General features: G+C 36.4%; 1 protein-coding gene across 1 annotated transcript in view; it reads right to left on the bottom strand.

The window, feature by feature from the left end:
- The window catches only part of AHR (aryl hydrocarbon receptor), a 40,748-nt gene extending 20,205 nt beyond the window's left edge, over nucleotides 1-20,543 (bottom strand). Inside the window, exons 1-2 of the mRNA XM_081079257.1 lie at nucleotides 20,360-20,543; nucleotides 9,316-9,503 (exon numbers count right to left, since the gene is read on the bottom strand). Of these exons, the coding sequence (XP_080935383.1) occupies nucleotides 9,316-9,503; nucleotides 20,360-20,424 (253 nt within the window). The 5' untranslated portion in view covers nucleotides 20,425-20,543. The remainder of the gene's footprint in view (nucleotides 1-9,315; nucleotides 9,504-20,359) is intronic.
- Between the last annotated feature and the right edge of the window lie 1,928 nt (nucleotides 20,544-22,471).

Below are 22,471 nucleotides of genomic sequence, written 5' to 3' on the forward strand. Positions count from 1 at the left end.
GCTGATATATTAGACATTTCTAGGTAGAAAAAAAGAATAAAGTAAATTCAGGTTTTTAAAATGTGAATGTTAGTTTATATTTTTATGAATGGATACAGGTTACATAACTGGTAGTTACTGTCTTTTTAGCAAATCTAAAAAACATCATTCGGAAGCTGAAAAAGTCCTTAAAATTTAGACCTATTCCTACTTTCAATGAAGTGGAAACTAACTTCCAAAGATGTTAGTTAACGTTTTTTCCAGCTTTACCTTTAGTTATATGAAATTCTACTGTAACTATATATTAGGTCTCTGAATTAATACAACCAACAAGAGAAATTAATTTACCTTTTCAGTGGGGAACTGAGTTGCATTTCGCTTTTCACAAATACAAGAGTGGAATTCAAACCAGCATTCTAACCAGCAGAATTTAATCCATGAGAGCAGTGATTCTCAAACTTTCATAGACACAAGAATGACCTGGAAGGCTATTAAAACACATTGCTGAACTCCACCCTCCGGAATCTAGAATGGGGTCCCACATTTTGCATTGCTAACAAGTTTCCAAGTGAGCCTGAGGACCAGGTGCCACATGTTGAAAACCAGTGACTTAAAACATCAGGATTAAAGAAGTAACATAAATGTTCTGGATCTCATTCCCTCATATTTTCTAAAACTACCATTCCTCTGTTTAAAGAGTGCACTTATTAATATGAATGTCTTCAGGAAATAATTGTAATCCCAATTTTATAACGAAAACAGAAGCATGTAATTTAAGCCTGAAACATAGGGCAATGATGAAAAATTCTATATGTATACAAACACAACAAGTAGTAAGCATGCCATATCCATAGTTTATATATGCTCGCCAAATCAAGCTATGTCACTTTTCCCTGAACAAAGAGTCTAGATTTGAGTGTGTGCCACTTCTAAAAATGAAAACGATATGGGGAAATAAATTATTGCATAGTCTATCAAAAGGCTGAAAAGCGTTTATTAGCAAATTTCTACCTCTAAATCAAAATACAAAATTAATTCAACTAAGGGATTCTCAGATGATATTAATATCAGGTCCCTTAAGACCTCTATGCATGTTCAACAACAACAAAATTCTCCATTAAAGGAAGCAAAATAGCAGTATTCTGCAAGAAACAATTACAATTTATATAACAATTTTAATCACAAATTTTCCTTCACAAATTTTCCTTCTCTTCTTTTCAGGATAAATGCACTACAAACTTAAAACACCAGACAGGCAAGCATGCTTATTATTCATGCTGAGAAGATGAAGACTACGTGGAGCAGTGAGGTTAAAGGTCTCATCTCAGGCCACAAGATCAGTTAACAACCAGTCTCCATGTCTCCTGGCTGCCAGTGCTTTGGTCACATGACACAACCTCCCGTCACCATGAGAGCGTGCGAATCCTGTCTCCATAACATAAACACTTGAAATTAGACACTATCAATAATCTAATCGACACTGGAATATTCTGTAAAACTGACCATAAAAAGCACCCCACATCATGTGGACAGATCTAAGGCTAGAGCAAACTGAAAGAATTCAATACAGACAATTTTAGGTTCATTAACTCAATCCAATTTGACAACTCATCACCTCTCATCCACTCACTGCTGACCCCTGAATGGCTATACAGCTTTTATGGAAAACACAAACCCAAAATTATCTCCTCTAGTATTTATTATTTTTCTGTATGGACTTTAATTCCATTTTTGTTCACACTTTCATGTGCAATTTTCTCTTTCACCTTCTAATTTAGAACTTAAAACACCAAATTAAGGCATCTTTAAAGTGAACTCATTATCACCTTCACATAGTTTCATACTCCACACACACACAGATTTGCTTTCTTCCACCTCTGCCCATCCTTAAAACATCTCATCTTTGGTATTTTTTCCTCTTATTCTACATACTTTCCCCTGGAATATTTTATTCACTTTCATGGTTTAAAATATTATTCCAACTATACTATAAGTCTCAGCTATGAACAAATAAAGAAATTTGAGTTTCTGATTAGAACTGGTGGATCAAAAAAGTCAAAAGGCTGTAAAAGAGCAGCATTTAAAAATAACACATAAAATTAAACAAGATTAAACAAAAATGATTAGTTGTGTTTCATTATAGACCTTATAATGATTCATTTTATATCACATGTGAATATAGTTTCTAAAACACTATAACATGAAGATGTTGATTTTCATTAACCAGCCTCACACAAAAATAAAATGATTTAATTATAGACATTTAAAACCTGTATTTGGAAAAGACAGAAAAGGAAAAAATTGCTGAAAATAAGCTGGCTTTAATATTATCCCAATGGTAATCTTCCTTTAAAAAAGAAAGTTAAAGGCATAAATTTATGACCAACTGGACCTGTTCACAGCCAAGCAATTAAGGATCCTAGAGTCATATTACACTAGTAATGATCAAAGAAAAAAACCATTAAAGCAGTAAATTTAAAAGAGACAGGAAAGAAGCAAAACGTATAATAAAGGAGTTTGTTATGAGTTTGAATTACAGTTTGAATCTGGTATGTATTTTTCACTGTTTTTTGTTTTTTTTAAATGCTTGTCAAAGCGAACAAAAACACTCAGAGATGAATGTCCTATATAAATATTGTATTAAATTTAATCATAGAATCTAATGAATTTCATACTGTAAGCTAGAATATGTGAGGAAAAGAGATTAAATTCCAGATCCAAAGAGGTCATTATTAAATGTAAGAGCCAAGATTTGAATACTTCAACCTGACTCAGTAAGAATGTTCTACTATTCTATTTATTCATCCATGTTTCTATTTGCAAGGATTTGATTAAAGTTCATAAATTAAAATTTAAAAGAATCTCTGAATTTTATAATTTTAATTATAGAAGATGTTGTGAATGTTATAATTAGAGTTTCAAGTTTTAGAATGTGAATTGTGGAAAGGAAAAATACAATCTAAGATGTACACAATCTAAGATGTATAATACCATGGGTAAATAAAACTGAACACTAATGATTTCAAATATGCTGATATTTTAGGCAAGCAAACTGACTTTGAACATTTCTAGAATTAGCAGAATAAGAGATACAAACTTCCAGTTATAAAATAAATAAAGCACAGGGATATATTATTGTACAGTATAGGGAATATGGTAACAACTTTGTACAGTGACAGATACAAACCCATTAGACTTTATAAAACATCAACCCTTCAAAAGGCTTTTTACTTAATTCATTTTTACTGCTTGTTCAAGTTCATTCTTGGCATCTATACCTGCATATATATTTGTTTTTCAAGATAATGTTCTGGTTACACAGATACCAGAACAGGATTAAAATCCAGAGAAACATGCAAGCTAAAAATGAATAAACACAATGGCTCTCTTTAAAAACCTAATGAACTGGAAATGATCTGTTAAAGCACTTAACAAAGGAAGACTAAGACGGCAGTACATGTAATTTTTAATTTAAAATAGTCAACAAAGATCCACAGTAAACAAGAAGGTTGAATAAATGTTAGATCATACATAATATAAGTTATACCTTCACCCTCTCCTCCCATGGCATTTTTAAGCTTCATGAGATTTACAACATTCTAATATGTACATGATACTACACTTTATAAAATGGTGATTATTTTAAGCATGTATAATGATTCAAGACTCAGATTTCCCCCTGCATTACCTAGTTTGTAAAATAACCAGATAACTATTCCCTATGACAACTGCAAATTCAGAACGTCTGTCAGGCTTAGTATAACCTAGATAAAAATCATCTTTTTCTTATCTCTAAGTTTGCCTTTCCACAAATTAAATTTATACCTCTCAATTATTAAAAAGTCATAAATAATAACCCATGACTCAGACAGAATGAAAGATGTAAAAGATTTCACAGTGCATGATTATATTTTAAATGGTGTAATATTTACTATGAATACTTTACTGAATTATCAAATAATGCACGCCATTGACTCCTCCTACTGTCTCACAGAAAGAAAATGTTTCTGTTTTTTTTACCTCATTAGCTACCTGTGTCTCGACAGAGAACATGGACTAGTCATTCCGAAATTTTTAATTTTGGGTGTTGCTGTCAAAAAGGAGAATAACTTAAACACATGATGATGAGTATTTTAAAAGGTGATAATGAAATCTAATTCAAATTTTTTATATGCAGAAATTATTCTTATTAAGAATAAAACATTATCAAACTGTTTCAGAGTGGTAAACAAGCCCCATGCCCACTGTTTGATCCTAGCACTAAGAGACACAATATAGGAACATCAACCAATTTCAAAGGTTGGGTTGTAACCACTCAAATCCTAATCTCCCTTAATGAATGATTTATTGATAGCAGTCGTTAAGTTATTTAAACTAATTAAATCTCAAAGGTAAAATGATATTTGAGTTTAATACTCATTTTGTGATTTGTTTCTTCCTTTTATGTTCCACTTTTCTTTAATTTAAAAAAAAAGGATAGTTTCATCTTAACTTTCTGGTAATTGGTGAAAAAGTTTGAACATAATGTTAAGGATTTTAGAGACTCTCAGTATGTATTTCAGAACAGAAATGCACATTGACTTGTTAGGTCATAGGTCCACTGGACCACTTAGCTGTCCTCAGGCTTCCTGCTAGTTGGATTTAATCTATCTTGAGAGGTAAAAATTACACTTGACCACGTTTAATTGCTAACATCCGAAAACAGCCATTTTGGATTTTTGCTACTTATTTGCTAAGAACAGAAAAGGCTCTCCAGAAAGTCTTCAAAAGTAACGTAATTTAGAAAAGCCTTTAAAAACTAAAAATAAGCAACGAAGCATAGAAGGTAACACAGAAGATCAGCGGTACTAAAGAAACTGAACAGAACTTAAACGGCTTCTACTGTTTTAATTCATCTATTATTTCTATTATTAATATATTATTAATCTTAAAACATGTCTAAGTGTGTCCATTGTGTAGAAATGAAAAATAAAGTATTGCCTTATCCTGGGACTGTTCATCTATCAAATTTACAAATGGAGTGATTTTTTTAAAAGCCAGAGTTGTAGTTGTACACCCCACAGACACTGACAAAAATAAAAATGTGACAAGATTGCCAGACTGCTGGGACATACAAAAAGAAACATCCAGCAAAAAAGAAAAGGAGCAGTGGCCCAGGAACAAGACGATAATTGTAAAGCGAGCAGAGTGAGGCTCCAGGAAGCAAAGGGCAACAAGTACTACAAGCACAGAGAAAGGTGCAGTGATACTACTTGGTTCATAAACGACGTACATAGCTTTGACAGTTGAGTCCTTAAATACTTCTACATGTTTCACTGTATGATCCATCAAATCAGAAACGATGTAAAAATTTTCTTACTGCTACAATTCAATAAAACAAATCATTTCTTGGATCTGGGTATTTATAGAGAGAGAATAAAAGAACTCATGTAACCAATAACTGCAAACTGGCTGTTAACAGAAAGATTATCTGAAAATAGTAAAAAATTAACATATTAAACCACGCCCCAGAAATGTATTTCTAAACATATCATCTAGAATATTCAACATGAATTTTACATTGTTTTTCAGACGTAAGTTAGTGAAACAAAGTTAATATATATTTACCAAGTGCCTACCATGGGATAGGCATTGTTTTAAGTGTTTAAGACATAACAGTAAACACAACAAATACTCTCAAGGAACGTCCATTCTAGTGAGAGAAATAGGCAATGCATGGCATGTTTAAATGCACCCCCCAAATAAAGTACTATATTATAAAAATTTGTATAATATATTTCATCTGTAACATAAACAAAGAGTACAAACTGAAAAACAATTCTCTGAGTTTTACTGTCTAGAATATATGTAGTTCAAGAGTTTTCAAGGATTAAAACATTCAAACATTCCTTCAATTATTTGTCAGTTGTAAACAAAACTAATAACAAAACTTCTAATCTTTTTACTTCCCTTGAAAATGCTCCTGGAATGTTGCATTAAAAATATTTAATATGTACATTTTTAAAGAATTTCACATACTGTAGTTGCAGTTTCTGAGACACCAGACCTTGAGCTGTTTGAGGGCATACATGTTTTTTCCCCTCTGTTTCTTTGTGAATTCAGAACCTGCAGTGTTTAGAATAAAGCCCCATCTTGAGGTACAAGATCTATTATAAAATAATTTCAATGTAATAGTGTCAAAGAAGCCATTTTTCAGTTATGGTAAACAGTTAAGTCTTGCTCAAGCACTTCAAAGTTATATTTTAGAGTGTTTTAATTAATTAGAAATGGATAAATATTAATGTACTTAAAAACGTAAGTATTGCTCAAGGAGTACAGTCATGGCTCCAAAGTTTAAGAAGATCCATCCAAGTTGGGTTATTTAAACTCGCAATAAATAGATGTATTTTCTTGGAAAAATATCTATTGTTACAGTAAAACGAGTTTCCTTTCTAACAAGATTGTTAGATCGTTTATATTGTTCTTTCCGCAGGAATTCACACACCCCCTGTTTGCATCCTGTTATTCACTAGGAGCTTCCCTTCCCTTCACTGTGCTGTTTCCCTGATAGTGTTAACTGCGCACCAAAGCCCTCATCACTGAGGGCTCGCTCCAAGTCTCCTTGATCGCATTCAGTATTTCTTCAGGTGACGACGATTACTTTAGAAATTTTATTCTCTTTATTCACTCAAAGGGTTGCATTGCCTTCCTAGACCACAGGTGGTCTGGACAAGACTTTGGGATTTTTTTTTACTTATTATTTCCCTCACCTTCCATCTACCTCTGTGTTCTTGTATTGAACAACCCAAGAAACTGCTTAGGGTACACACTCCACTGAAATCCAAGCAGACACATTTATAGTCTTCCTAAACTTTGTACATTTGGATTTGTCTTTCTGAAGGCAAAAAAAAAAACAACAATTTTTAAAAACAGTAATTCAGGGCATAATCAAGGCCAAGTTAAATCACTGCCTCAGACTCATCTAGGATGCTTATTAAAAATGCAGATTCCTGGGTTCTACATAGAACCTACTTAGCATCAGCATAAAAGGGGCATGCCTTTGAATGTGCATTTTAACAAGCTTTTTCAGGTTTCTGATGCACACTGAAGTTTAAAACCTAGTAATGCAAAGAAACTGAAGTTTAAGACAATATAATTGATAAAGGACGATGCAAATAGGGTAAAAAGATCCTACTGTCAAATACACAAAACCAGAACAAAAGGTGAACAAATTCATCAATGAAGAGCAAAGAAAATACTTTATACACACACACACACACACACACACACACACAGCTTAGAAAGCAGTAATTATGTTACTAATTACTAACGTGGCACACTGGCTACACACTATCTAAACAGCTTCAGTTCTACTCCACCACTTCTCAACAGGGAACAACCCATATGTTTTTCCCCCTCTTTTTAAGATACATAGTTTGATTTCTCATTATAGAGGAAACAGAAAAGCAAAATGACTCACGTGAATACATCTTTACCAGAGTCAAAAACTTACGCCTCCACGGCTTCCAGACTGTGAACGCTCTAAGGGCAGAGAGCACATCTCACATGTCATAGAACCCCCCCACGCCACTCCCCAGCACAAGGTCAAGCAGTAAGCTCAGCAAGTGAATAAATGCTGAGGATCAGGACAGCATTCCATGATGCTGGGGGTGAGCTTGAGGTCACCATCCACCACAACGGCTCCTACACATCATGCATGTAGCACCAACACCAGACTTGATGATTCTGTAGGTGTAGGATGGGGCCCAAGATCTGGCATGCCTCCCAGTTCCCAGGCGACGCTAATGCTGCTTGTCTGGGAACTGGACTTTAAGAATCGTGGATCTAGGGAAAAGTACTCAGGTTTGCTATGTAAGTGGTTCCCAGAAAAGAGAAGTAACTGAGATATGGTCAGGAAAAATAATATAAGGAATCTGGAAACCTGGGTTCTAGCCCCAGCTCTATCATAGAACGACTACACAGCTGATAAAAGACACACACACCAGTGAATATCCCTAACGTATCTAAAAGATGAAGAGTCTGGTACAGATGAAAAATGGAAAATCCAAAGACTTTTTATGTAGACCAGAGAAAATTTAAGGGTCTACTATGAACCCCTGAATTATTACCCTCAACTCAGTATTTACTGCCCAGATCACAACTATTTAAATATATAGCTTTTATCCAAAATACAGAACATACAGCAAGCAAACGAACAAAAACATAAAAGATGCTCAGACTAAACACATCAAGCCACCTAAATATAAACTTAAACGGAAATAACTGTTTTGCAATATTCTAAACACAAATCACAAACTCGAGTACCTGTAAAAGTGTCGAGGGCAGCAGTATGAGCACCCCCTCAGAGCTTGTTAGAAAAGCAGTCTCTGGCCACATCGACACCTACCGCATAAAAACCTTCATCTTAACAAGATCCCTATGTGATTTGTAAGCACATGAAAGTTTGAGAAGCACTGAGCGAGGCCACTGAGATTTTATGATTACTTCTTTATACCATTTGCAACATAACATGATATATTTAAGACTGAATGATTCCTGAAAAGAAAATCTATTTCTGACATATAAATAGATAAAAAGAGAAATCAAAAAATTATTTTACATGAGAAGACATATTGAAACACGTTTTTTTCAAACAAAAGTTCCATTTAAATTACTTTATGCCAGGAAATATGTGTGATTACAAGGTAACAAATATCACCTCGCTCAAATCCCAAACTTTACAGCGGACTGAGATACGGGGACGCTAACTGGTTCGGTTAAAGTCAAATAGTTTGTCAGTGGCACAATGGAGACAAATCCAATTCTACAAACTTATAATGAAATGCTCTTTTTGATGGAAAAGAAAAAACATTACATTTTCATGGAGTAAACATACAGTTAATATAAAGCAGTAGAAGTATACATAATTTTGAAAAGATAAATGAAATGACCTATCTATAAAAACATACCTAAGGAAATCCAGCAAAAATATATCATAGTAGTTAATATACATTTTAATCTTTTCATTAAAAAAAGAGATACTTTAAAAAACTGAATTGGTAGGAGAACTGGAAACTGACATACTTAACATGAGCATAACATCCAAATATATAATTTTCAAACAATGACACCACATATCACTTAGTGGCAACATCTATTTGACGAATGAATCAGAAAACTATTTTTCTGAAATATTAAGAAATTTGGCTTTTCTACTTAAGCATTACTATATAGCAATAAGCAAAACTTTTCACATATGGCTAATTTTTGCTGTTTTCAGAACAGAAGCAGAAACAGCCATATTCAATCTAAGCATTTTATAAGTGATTATAGAAAAATGAAACCCTTTTGTCTTACCATCAAAGAAGCTCTTGGCTCTTAGGTAACTGACACTGAGCCTAAGAACGGAAAGTTTGTCCAGCTTATTAATAACATCTTGTGGGAAAGGCAGCAGGCTGGCCAAACGGTCCAGCTCTGTGTTAAGTCGGTCTCTGTGTCGCTTGGAAGGATTAGACTTGATTCCTTCAGCCGGGGTTAGCTTGACACTGCAAAACAAACAAAATGCCACAAAATACTTTAAAGTATATAAAGCAAAAATTTCTACTGCATTATAGGATCGCTTCAAATATTTCACTAATAAAACAAATATCTAAAATCTACTTGAAGTGTATAGAAATCCTTTCAGAACGTTCCTTTCATATCTTAATTAAACAAAACAAGAGGATGGGTAAAATTCTTCATAATGTTTTATTAAAAGCTTATGAACCCATCAGAGGAAAATGCTGAGTACATCTTATACACTTCATACATTTGTGGTATAGTGATTCCCAATTAACAAATCTACTAGGATTTCTTTCCCCCTCAAACACAGCCATTGTAAGGAAAAGAAAAAAAAAATCTATAATAAATTATGTGAAAATTATGCTTCCTTTGCTATCTTCCACAAGAAGCATCATCTTGGTATCATTATGCTGTAAATAAATGAAAGCAACCTGAAATAAAATCTCATCTTCATCATTCCCAGCTTCCTATATTTAACACTTTCATCCTGTCAGTGACAATTTCTTAAAGCACTCTGGCAACCTCCAGATGGTCCTACTGCCATCTAATGGGGTCCTCCAATATTAAAACAAAAAAATTTGACTTTAGTTATTTATATTTGTTAACTGACAAATACTAGAGGTTAACTACAATTACTGGCAAATTTTGCTTTTATGATTGACTGGTCAGTAGTTCTACTTATTAGCATTCATAGTTTGTGATTCAATTAGAAAATTCAATGAACCACCAACATTTAGTATAATTTTTTCATCTGAGATAAAAGGTGAACTTGAGTAGAACTTGAGTTCAGAAATGAGAAATTGGACTACTTCACACAAAGGCCTCAGCCAGGGTTTCACAGCAGAGATGCATTAAAGTGAATTTACAGATAGATCATCAGACACCTATGCTGAAATACAGAGAAGATATTAAAAAACCAAACAAAGTCATTTTTAGATCATGTCTCTGCACCTTTCCATTTGCCAGAAAAATAAAGATTTATGCGGAGTATTTTTATAATAAAGACATTTTTCCAGTTTTATTGAGAAGACAAAGACGTGTTTGATAATTCTCATTAAATTATAGTATCTTTAAAAAGTAGAAATTAGCCTGAGCATAGTGATATTAATTTGATTCAACCAGAGCATTTCTAGATAATTCATGTTTTCAATGTTATACATAAAGAAGTAATACTGCAGGCACAAAGATGATAAAAAGTAAATATGAAATGTTAACATGTATTTATACTCTCCCTAACAAGTAATTGCTTCAGAACTTGGCTATTCTATTTTTACAGTTCATGTTATTTCTCCAAAAGAGTAGCAAATTGGTAAAATGTGAAACATACAAAATAAGTCAGTAAATACTATTTCCAGACTGTATATAATTATATACCTAATTAAAATTGTTGACTATTTCTCTAGCTATTTTCTCTAATGATATTGCATCTATTAATATAAATTCAAGTCACACCTAATGACTGCATTTCTCCAATTAATCAACTGAATTTTACCTTTTACTATAATGCATGTCTATCTCATTGAGTAAGTCTCTATTGGCTAATCACTTGTTAACACAAATATTTACTTGCACCTGTTATACCCTGGGTAGTCCAGGAAAACACTCTTCTACATATTGAAAAGGTGTTACGGGAGCTAAGTACACGTAACAACTGCTTTAAAGAGTTTTACAAAACGGTGGTGCCTGAGATGGACCTTGAAAGAGGCACAAGACTTTAACAGGAGGCATGCCTGAGGGAAGGTGAACTGTTGGAAGCCCCCTGTCTGAAGTGGGAAGCGTGGGGTGCAAGAGAGTGAAGAGGAAAGGAAGTTGACTGGAACCACATGCTCACAACAAATATTGACCACGCACCACATGCCAAGCACAGACCACTCAGCAGTGACCAAAACATACTAAAGCCCCAGTTCTCATGCAGCTTGCATTCCAGCAGGAGGACCGACACATACAGAAACACTTACGTGTGGGGGCTGGTAAGTGTAAAGGAGAAAAATAAAGCAAGAGAAGGAACTAAGGGTGACAGGGGTGCTGGATTTGACAGCCAGGGGAGTTCTCCCTGATGTGATGTTTCAGCATAGACGTGAATATGACAAAGGAGTGAGTCATGTGGATGTCTGGTGACAAAATGTCCAAGGTAGGGGACACAGCACACTTCCGCATAGAAACGGTACAAGAATTGGACGTGGTGTCTGGGAGTCATCCTAAGCTTTCTGCTAGGACTCCGTGACCAGTTAGTTGGTCCTGTGTTTTACGAAGCTGCCTCTGGTGATGGAGAGGCTGGAATGCGGGCAGAACTCCCTGAAGCTTCCATTTCTCCCTAAAATACAGATCCAAGTCACTCCTCTGATTCAAGCCTTTCAGTAGCTCCACAGTCCACGTTCCTTAGCCTAGCAAACAAACGTTTCTTGATCTTTCTGTGACCCCTATTTCCTGGCCTCACTGCCTCCAGCCAAAGCCTTCCTTGTCCATTATATTCCCAAGCTAAGAAATTACTTAGCAGTATGTACTTTGGTGCTTTCATATATGCCTCTCCCCTGCTCTGTCTCACCAGCTTCAAAGCCCTGCTGGATTACATCACTTTTGTAGTTTTCCCTGACCTAATCACAATGGACTCCTCCAGTGTGACTTCTGTACCTTAAGTGTCTTATGTAAATGTATTACACAACCATTCCATTAAGGAAAATTATGTGCAGATAACACTTCCCATAAATTAAAAATGAAATTCAGTCCTGCACTCTTGGTAGCTCTCCAGTAATGATTATAAAACACCAGGGAGAAGAGTCACACAAACACTGAAGCGAGACAAGCTGATAGGACACAGGGAGAAAGAACCACAGTGTGAGAAAGAGGCTTCAAACTATTCCTCCGTGTGGGACTGCTGCCTATTATGTGCTGGCTCTTTGCAATAGTGAACGCTGCACTAGAAAACACTGCTGCTTTACGCAACGCAAAACAGTTCACAGCTCCGAGGTAGGATGCACCTTCAGGAATGTTGCACAGGAGATCAAATCTCCCACGTTATGTAACCTATATTCCACATACATAATTGTTGCTCTTATTACTATGAAAACTTAATCATTTTTGTATCCTCACTGCTCAGCATAGTACTTAACATAGAGTACTTAACATAGTACTCAGCATAGTACTTAACACAAGTACTTAACATAGTACTTAACATAGAGTGGACTCTCAATTAATGTTTGCTGACCAGAAATGTCCAGAAAAGAAATGACAGGAGCCTAAGGTAGTTAACAGTAGGGACAGTAAGTGAAGACCAGCTTGAGATATTTAAACACATCACTTTGTGCTATCATAGCCAGACTCAAACATCCACTGAATTAAACTGACCTGCTGACCAACGAGGTATAGGAAGTAAGGGAGAGGAAAACATTGAGTGAGGCGAGGTTGCAAAGGACTGAGGTTTGTAGCTTCGGATAACAACTATATTTCCTAATGGAAGGTAACCAAACAAAAAGAAAAGAGACTTGTCTTTCTATCTTTGTTTACCAACACTTAGGTGCAAGGCTGAGGAAGAGACATAGGCAAAGACAAGAGGGGAGAACTGATACGCCAGACAGAAAAAGAACCAGGGTAGAATATTTTTGAGAACAAAAAATGCTCAGATGAATTAAGGTCAGGATTAAGAAGTACCCATTGGACCTGGCATTTCAAATCCAACATTGTTAAAACTAAAGTAATGAGTCTATACTTTTTCACTGATTTTGTGAGAAATATTCAGAACTATTTTGTGAAAATATTTCATACTCATCTACACATACTGAAAATGCACAGAATACTTAAAAATAGAGAGGAATCTTATATCAATTACACTTGACTTAGATTATGCTAGTACTTTTACTTTGGTTTTGTCTTCAAATCTATGCCAAAATACACAGCCGAGCCTCATCTATTTAAATAAAAGACTACATTTGAAATGTACACAAATGTCCCAGTAAGATTGAATTTGGGAGCTCTGAAGTTCAGACATTTCCTGAAAGATGTTGATCAGGCAAAGGAAAAATTTATGATTTTTCAAACCTTAACCTCAAAAATCTTGCCTCAACCTGTAATCAGGATTGTTGTGAAATCATGACTCCAGCTGACTGCATGCCATGCTTCCGTGTTAGAAGCCCTAAACTCTGTGAGTACTGGTGGTGACAGGCCCAACAGCACGTCTGACTCCAGTTTGAATATTATGTTTCAAGCCTTAATTTTTAATACTCCAGTCTAAAATGTATGTTAGGTTCATCACTTGTATCCAGTGTTTGAAACAAAGTTGAAAAATTTAACAACCTAGTTTAATCGTAAGTTACTGTAATTGTAAATATTTGTATTTCATGACATTTATCAGAAAACATCAAATGACATGCAAAGATATAGTTTCAGTCATCCTATGAGATTAAAGTAACATTGTCTAACAAGAGATTACCTACACAGCACCATGCCTGCTCTATCAGCTTTCTCCTCTGAGCGACCTCATCCAGTCCCACTGCATCATTCTATTTACCAGTAACTTGTTTATCTTTATTTCCAGCTCCTATACCCGGATCTCCGCTCATTCATATTTCTCAGAACTTAGGCAACCCCTTCTCTGCATCTAATATGATATTACTCTCCATCCCACAGCTGGAAATTGAAGTATTCGTCAATAAATCTCTTTATCATACCAACTACACCCAAGTAAGCCCAACTTTTAAACCCACCAATTCTTCATTTCCTCCACACAGATTTAGTGCATACGTATTCATCTCTGAATGTAAATGTTGAATGTTTATAGTCATAAATAATTTTCTTAATAGAATATTGGAAAGGTGATCTGTGGCACAAGTAACATTACAGTTTCCTGTTAGGCTGAATACAGCTGGATATTTCACTTCCCCATGTGAGGGGAGGGGAAAATTTACAAAAACTTCTGAGAATCCTGGCTGGATGTCACTTTCAATGAGTCAGAATTCTACAGCCACTCTTCTGCTGCTCCTCTGCGCTTGTGATGGGTTATGCCCTTTCCCTCTTTATCTAAGGAGAGGTGACGCGATACTAACAACATAGAATCTCTAGCACAAGACTTGAGCAGTGAAAACCTGAAACGTGAAATATGCCCTAGAAATCACTGTCACTTCCGCAATCCTGAAAAAATAAATCATTAAGAATGTTCCCTTTTTCCTCTTTTATGAACATACAGTGTTTTAAAGCATTTTTCTTTAAACCCACATAAAAGTTATCTACTATAAAACATTAGCAGAAAAGTCTTAAGTAGTGGTCAGTTGTTACATGAGTAAGTAACTCTCAAATACCTACTATGTGCATGGTACTAGGAAGCGCTGGTAGATAAAAAAACAAAAGACAGTCCTGTCTTAAAAGAGCTTACATTTTCCACTAGGAGGAGATACATTCTGTAACAAGACAAAATCAAACATAATGTATTGCTCAATAACATAGGTGCTACAAGAGTGACGCTCAAGAGTTCAGGTAGCGTAATGAGGGAAGGTTTCATGGCGATGCGGCATTGACATCAGGTAGATCTTAAAGACATTTAAGTCACTTCTGATTTTATGTCAGAGAACACAGCTGTCTTCATGCACCCTTCTCTTTCAGAAAATCATGCCAAACAAGGAAAACAAGAGACAGAAACACAGTCTGTCTTCAATAAACCTGAGACAGCTAAACCCAGATGCAAATAAATATGAAGATGGAAAATGGGTAGAAATCAATGACAACATAGAACAGGAGGGAAAGTGTAATCATAGTATTACTTAGCTCAGTAGTAAGCAACATTTACAGTTTAAAAAAATAATGAAACACTGAAAGTGAATTTAAAATTGTGATAACATTACATTGGGAGGATGAACAAAGATGAAGAAGAGATGAAATAGCACTAATAACCCTAACTCTCACAATAAAACATAAACAGATCATACCTAACACGCTAAACTGCAGCATTACATACATATTATTGAATTTTTTAATGTGCACGTATTATTTAATAGGAATACTTTTCAAAACAACGTATCAATCATAAAAAAGGAGTAAAGTGAAAACAACTGAAAAATAGTATATAACACAAAGCAAATCAGGCAGAAAAATCTGCAAACACCACACTACTACTCTACACACACACAACCCCTATAATAAGTTCAATTACCTACTCCATCATTTTTTATCTATGAAAGTCAACTGTCAAAATTAACATTTTTAAGGAAAAATGCAAGGACAGACTACCAATGGGAATGTAAACTTACTGCAGAGCAATGTGACACTATGTTTCAGAGCATAATGTTTTGCTCAATCTTCAAAGTATACATACCTGTGTACCCTCCATGTACACAAATTCCATGTACAGGAATTTTTCCTAAGGAAATGACTAAGAATTTGCATAGAAATTCACATATCTCAACGGTATTCTCTGAAAAACTAGTTGAAATACTAAAAGGTTGGAAATGACAGAATTTTCCATTAAAATAAAAAACAGTTAAATAAATTTGACCACTAACAGAATGGAGTATTATGCAGCTATCAGAAGCAATGTTTTAAAGGAGGGAAGGGAGGGAGCAAATCAGAAAGAAAGAAGGAAAAGACTTAGAGGAAAGGACATAAATGCAAATGTGGAGAAAATATTAAAATCATGTTTGGGAAGCAGTAAATAACATATTTAAGAACATTAACTATTTGAGAACAAACAGTGGACAATAGGAAATTCCTAAGACATGGATGTACCATATGCACTGCTGAACTTCCTCACGTGGACAGTACTATGAAGTTGGTAAGAAAGCCTAGGATCTGATATTCAAACTCAGCGTTTTAATTTCCTACTTGACAATTTTGAATCTGACCTCAGGCCCCTGTCTATAAAACTGAAATAAACTTACCTTTCAATAGTAGTATTAGAAAAATGAAATAAAGTGATGTATGCAAAGCACAGTGCCTGCCTGTATCATAGTAAGTCTAATGAACAATTTTTGTTATATTTATTAAACCACACAAAAAAATCCATTTTAAAGAAGTGTGGAAGTAAAAAAGTACTACTGGTAAAGATCTGCATGGTGTTTATTTCTAAGTAACTGTCTTAATTACATACACCAATTCGCATGTACTATGTAAGTTTATTCAGGGAAGTAGCACATTTCAGCTGTACTCATAACTGAGAATATAATCACATACTGCCTCTTACTGTTTCACAGGAGAATTGACTGTTCTGAGATAATGTTAAGCGAAAATTATGAAAAGAATACAATTTATGTTTCTGCTTCATTATATCTTCAGCAGTCTTTACAGTTTATAAAATGCTTTTGTTCTACTCATTTTAGTTGCGAGAGTGGCAGTGTAAGAATTGACTGTCCTGCTAAAATGGTCAAGAATTTGCCCAGATCTAAAAAGGCAAGGAAACTAGACCTCATCTTTTAGTTTAGACCTAGTGCTCTTTCAATTTATAACTCACTGTTTCCTCTTTTGCCATCTATTCTTTATAAATGTTACCGATAACTATACATTTTCACTTACTCATTTTATAGTACCAATATGTAAGAGCCTTTATAATCACTATGTATAAGCTATCTACATATGTGAAAGAAAAATAATGGTGAAGAAATAATTATGTAACTGAAATGACCTATCCTTTTATTTTAGAAGCTATTTGGAAAATGGTATCACACTATATTCATACGCAACATTTCCGTAAAAACATTGCATAATTTTATTCTAAGTAGGTATTATATAAATGAGGTTCCTAGATTTAAATAGAATGAATAGCAACTAAGCAAAAATAGCAAGAAGACAATGCTTTTATATTATATTATCATCATTAGCAGGTTAATAAAGTGAAAAGGATTAGTTAAGGCTCAGAAGTTATTTCCAGTTCTGATACTTTATGATTGCTAGCTTGATCACCAACCACTACTGCTCCTATCATTTCTAAGTGTAGAAGTCATTTACTCAACACCTATTATTTGCAAATATTCAGTACTAACTTTCTAGAAATATGGTGAGGTACCACTAAAACTTTGTATTAATAAAACTTCAAAAATACAAAACTATATCCAAAGTTATTATCGCTAGAGAAAAACAGATTCTACTTAATTCAACAGTGCACTTTTCACCTATCTTCATCAGACAATATTACTAAACAAATTAACAAAAACGCTATCATCTCCAAAGAAAACAAAATAAGAACACGGTTTAAGAAAAAAAAATTGTTTTTTGTTTTGGGTAGAGTGTGTAAGTATAGAACCACATTTTAAGGAAAGTTATAATAGAATCTATTCCTAACGTTATCTTTGAAAATGTCTTCTTGAAGGTAGGAAAGAACACGGATCAGATGCAAGGTTGCTTCAGATCCTTTAATTTCCTTTTATTACTCCCAGACAAAGGAAACATTTGCTGAGTGTCTACTATATACAACATACTTTAGTGGGATTAAATTTAACATATTTAAGATGTATTTCCTACTAACGAAGATAATTCTCAATGTTAGACTTGCCACTAGAGGGAGTTTATCTTGTTTAATTAATTAAATTGAAGATTGACTGGAAGAGCTTCAGGTTAAAATTATGTAACCGACTTGATTCCAAAATTTTATGGAACTGTATATTTAGATAGCTGTCTTATCAACAGCTCTATAATTATGCTACAACATATTTTCTCTTTAAGTAAAATAAAATGGCTTTCACTTAAGAGGTCAAAGTTAAATCTCAAAAGCATTTTCAGTGCAAAGATGTGTTTTTCTGACAATGTTGGCATTATTTTAGACCCCATTAGCTACAAATAGTAATTTAACTTAAAAATATCCACATTAAACTTAATATTAGATTTTATGGCCATATTCCTAAAATGAACTTTAATTAACTGCATTATAAAGCTAACCGTTTTTCACTCAGGAAAAAATAATTTGTAAACAATTTCAAGTGATTCTGTAAATGCCAGCACTAGGCTTTTCTTATGGAGCAATAAAGTGACATTTTAAGGCATTTATATGATTAGAAGCAATGCATGGTGCACAATAAATATCTGATAAACATCTATACTAAATAAAATAGGGGTAATGTGGAAAATGCTTTAGCAACACTGTATTACAAGAGATTATTACATGCAACTATATTAAAGTCTTAGGAAGTATATTAAAATATTAAGATAAAATAAAAGATACAGCTTACATAAAAATAAAAGGAAAATGCAGTATGTTTAAAGGGAAGATCTTTAATAAAATGTTATCTATAAGCCAAAAATGTTAAACTTTATAAAAATGAATACAAAAATAAGGTATATGACTTTTTTTTTTTTTTTTAAGCCATCTAAGCCTTTTTGTAACACAGGACAAAAAAAATCAGTAACTTAAAAATCCACTAGGGAGCTCTTCAAGTTTTCTGACTATATGTAAAAAAAGCCCATGATGTCTCTATTATAAATTATGGTAAGTGTACTATTGTATTAATAAATACATAGAATAGGCATTTGCAATACCTCTCAACTTTAGCCATCAAGGACAAAGTCAAATTAGACAAATCACTCTACTTTTGCTAGTTCGTAAATCAATGTCCCAGAACTGCCAAGACAGAAAATTGCTGACTCGGCAGTATTCCTGTCAGCCACTCTGCAGCATAAGACTTCTAAATTTTAATCAGTCGATTTTATAGATGAATATCCTCTGTTAACGCCAAGTCTAGACCTGAATGTTCTTCAATATGCTCTTCATATTGAAATTCTAAAAGAAAGTTAAAACTCCAGAATAATTAAACTTTTACACCAGTTAGTGGATTTAAATATAAAGCTTAAACTACTTTTCTGGTTTGGATTAGTGGTCTAAGTTAAATTTTAAGCGAAATGCACACTTCTAGTTTGCTCTGAGTAAATCTTTAATGTGTTCTTAAAATTGTTTATGAAAATTTGAAAAATGTGAAGTAAAGTAAGTCAGAGATAACAGGGAATAAACACATGAATACAGCCAACTCACAAAAGTAAATTTGTCTCAACCAGGATTTATTTTTCTGAAAAAAAAATATTTTAAAGTATTGGCTATCTCACACAAATATCCCACCAAGACAAACAAAAAATTCTGTCTGTAATCGCTCCATTAGAATTGGCCAAACTTTGAAGTAGGGGGAAAGGGGAATTAGAGAAAGATATCAAGAATGAAAACGTCTGTTTCACTGAGTCCAGTTCCAAATCTGTTATGTACTGTACAGACCCTAAAACCACCGCAAAAGCGGTAACTCCCCAAAAAGACAGCTGCAAAATCAAATCCCCCCACTGGACCTTGCCCACCAGACTCACTCACACCTGCTACCATCTCTATACATTTTACGGAGACGACCATCTTGAGCACTGCAAAATTACTGCCAAATTAGTAAATAAAAGGGCAACGAAAAGCCAATTCCACCGGACCAAGAAATACCTTCAGAGGCTCCCTTCTTGCAGCGGCACACGTTCAGCTCTTTAGAACACCTCGCCTTACCAGGAATGAGAAGTATGACCGTCCTCTAACCGAAGAGGTTATTAAACACGGAAAGGGATTTCAAGAGGAGTGTATGCTAAATCATCCACCAGCCCCACCGGGCAGACCAGAGCTGTCAACAAATTAGGACCACAGAGAACAGCTGCAAATGGCTGGGGGGGGAGAGGGTTCGTGGGCACGGGCGACGGGGATCATTTTTTAAAATACAATAAAACCTGGGGGGGGGGGAATCTAAGGCCTGGGTCGCTCGACCCGCCCCCAAGTCTCGATTCCACCGCCGGTGTCAGGAAGGGCCCTAATCCCCAGGCCTCGGGGACTTGGGGGCGGGGTGGGGCCGCCTCTCGCACCCGCGCGCCTGAGCGCCAGGCCCCGCACCGAGGACGCGCTGCGGACACTCACGTTTTCTGCACGGGCTTCCGCCGCTTGCGACTGGCGTAGGTGATGTTGGCGCCGTTGCCGTTCATGGTGCCCAACCGCGGCGGCTCCTCCCCGGGAGCGGGCGCACACGGCCGGGGCTCCGGGACCCGCCTGCGGCTGCGACGGCCGCCGCGCCCGCCTCACCTGCGTCGTCCCGGAGCGGTGGGGAGACACCGCCCTCCGCCCTCTGAGCCTCGGCTCCCGCGGCCCCGCGCGTCCAGGTGCGCGGCCCGGGCCTGGCGCCGGGGGGACGACGGGCGGAGGCCGGTGAGAGAGGCAGCGCAGGTGCCGTCTACACCCGCGGAGGCGGCGCGGCGCTGCCCGCAGGTGAGGCGGGCCGGGTCGAGGAGGAGCCCGGGTCGCCTGTTTGGAATGCCGGCCTGGGTCGCGCACGGTGGCGCCGCGCCCCGGGACCGTCGTCGCGGGTCCTTGGGTCAGGGAGGCGCCGCCGCGCGGCTCCAGGGGCTTCCCCAATCCTGGGTGCTTCCCGCCTGTGGAGCTCGGGCTCTGGCCGCCACTCCCGGTGCCACCAGCTTCCGCTCGGCTATGCCGCTGCGCCTGGTCTGAGCCGGTGGTCCCGGGCACGCGCCCGGGACAGAACGTCGAGTGGCCCTTCCCGGCGGGTCCTCCTATCGCTGCGCGCGCCAGCTTAATTGCAGAAGTGCCCCCGACCTCTCGCTCTCTAGAGCCGCCCAGCCCCTTCTAGCCCCGCCCCACCCTGCTTGGCCCCGCCCTTCGCCCCTCCCTTGAGAGCCCCACCTTCCCAGCACGTAGTGACGTGAGACGTAACGATGTCTCTCCGTAGCCATCTTCTTGAGGTCAAGGGGAGGATTCTGTGGCCACAATTCTAGCCTGGAAAGAAATGTGACAACAAATTACATATAGCCAAATTCTTCCTAGCTATACTGTCTGAAGGGTAGACATGCCAAATAGTGAGCTTAACTTCACCTATAAGTTAGCAGTGACTCAGCTAACTTTTGGCTAGGATTTGCAGTAAACTGGTACATAACCTGTGGGCCTCAATTTTCCTAGAGGGGAAGGCTACAGAAGTGCACATTTGAGTTGGAATTTGAAAGCTGGCAGTTTCCTTGGCTTTTTCTTTTTCTTCTTTTCCTTTTTTTTTTTTTTTTGGTCTCTATACTAGACAATATCTTTTTCCTAGCCGGAATAACTTTGTTTCAATTAGGTTGAAAAGAAGGAAGCAAGGAAGAAGGGAAGCGTGAGGCATTGGAAGATAATAAGTAGTCTGGTATGGTTGGACAGAGGAGCTAGAAGTGAAGTTCAGGAATTTAGGATCGAACCATAAAGCCTTGGTAAAGAGTCTATATTTTATTCTGTAGGTAATGAAAGCCTTTTAAAGACACTTACTAGGAGATTGACTTTCTGGTGTCTTGGAAAAGTCACCCTGGGAGGAAACTGCAAACAAGGAGATCAAGATTTGATGCAGTGAGAGTAGTTAGGAGCTTGTTGAAATAATCCAGTGCAAGTCCAGGGAAGTGGCAGTGGGGTGGAGAAAAGAGAGAAAATACAGATGAAAGAAAAGGATAAGTAAATAGGGGAACAGAGAGTAATCTCAAAATTTTCCAGGATTTCTGACTCTTTCTGTGCGGTTAACTGTATATTTGCTTGTCAGGAGCAGAAAGGCATCCAGATCAAGATATCTGGGTGACATCTTATACCACATCCATTCCTACATTTTAAAATGTCTTCAAGCCATTTCCACCTGGTCAGTTTGTTACTGCAAATTCAGTGCATCAATAAATTAACTCATCATTTTCTTTAGCTGAAACTTTTTCATTGGCTCTACCATTTTCCTGATCAACCCATGAATCATTTTCAATTCTGCTACCACTTATATCTAAATATCCCAGCAAAAACTATTAAATTTTGTTATTTGCAATATCCCTAATTAATTTCCCTCCACCTTATTCTTCAATAATACCAGCTCAAATGCCATACCATTCAGGATTCCTCAACTGATATCCCCTCTACACATTAATTCAATCAATAGATGTTTGGGAGGGTAACTCCAATGTGCCAGGAATTGTGCTAGTACTGGGGAGACCATGGTGAACAAACCAGAAGTTTACCATG

This window comes from Rhinolophus hipposideros, assembly GCF_964194185.1.
Source record: "Rhinolophus hipposideros genome assembly, chromosome: 18".
Lineage (NCBI taxonomy): Eukaryota > Metazoa > Chordata > Mammalia > Chiroptera > Rhinolophidae > Rhinolophus > Rhinolophus hipposideros.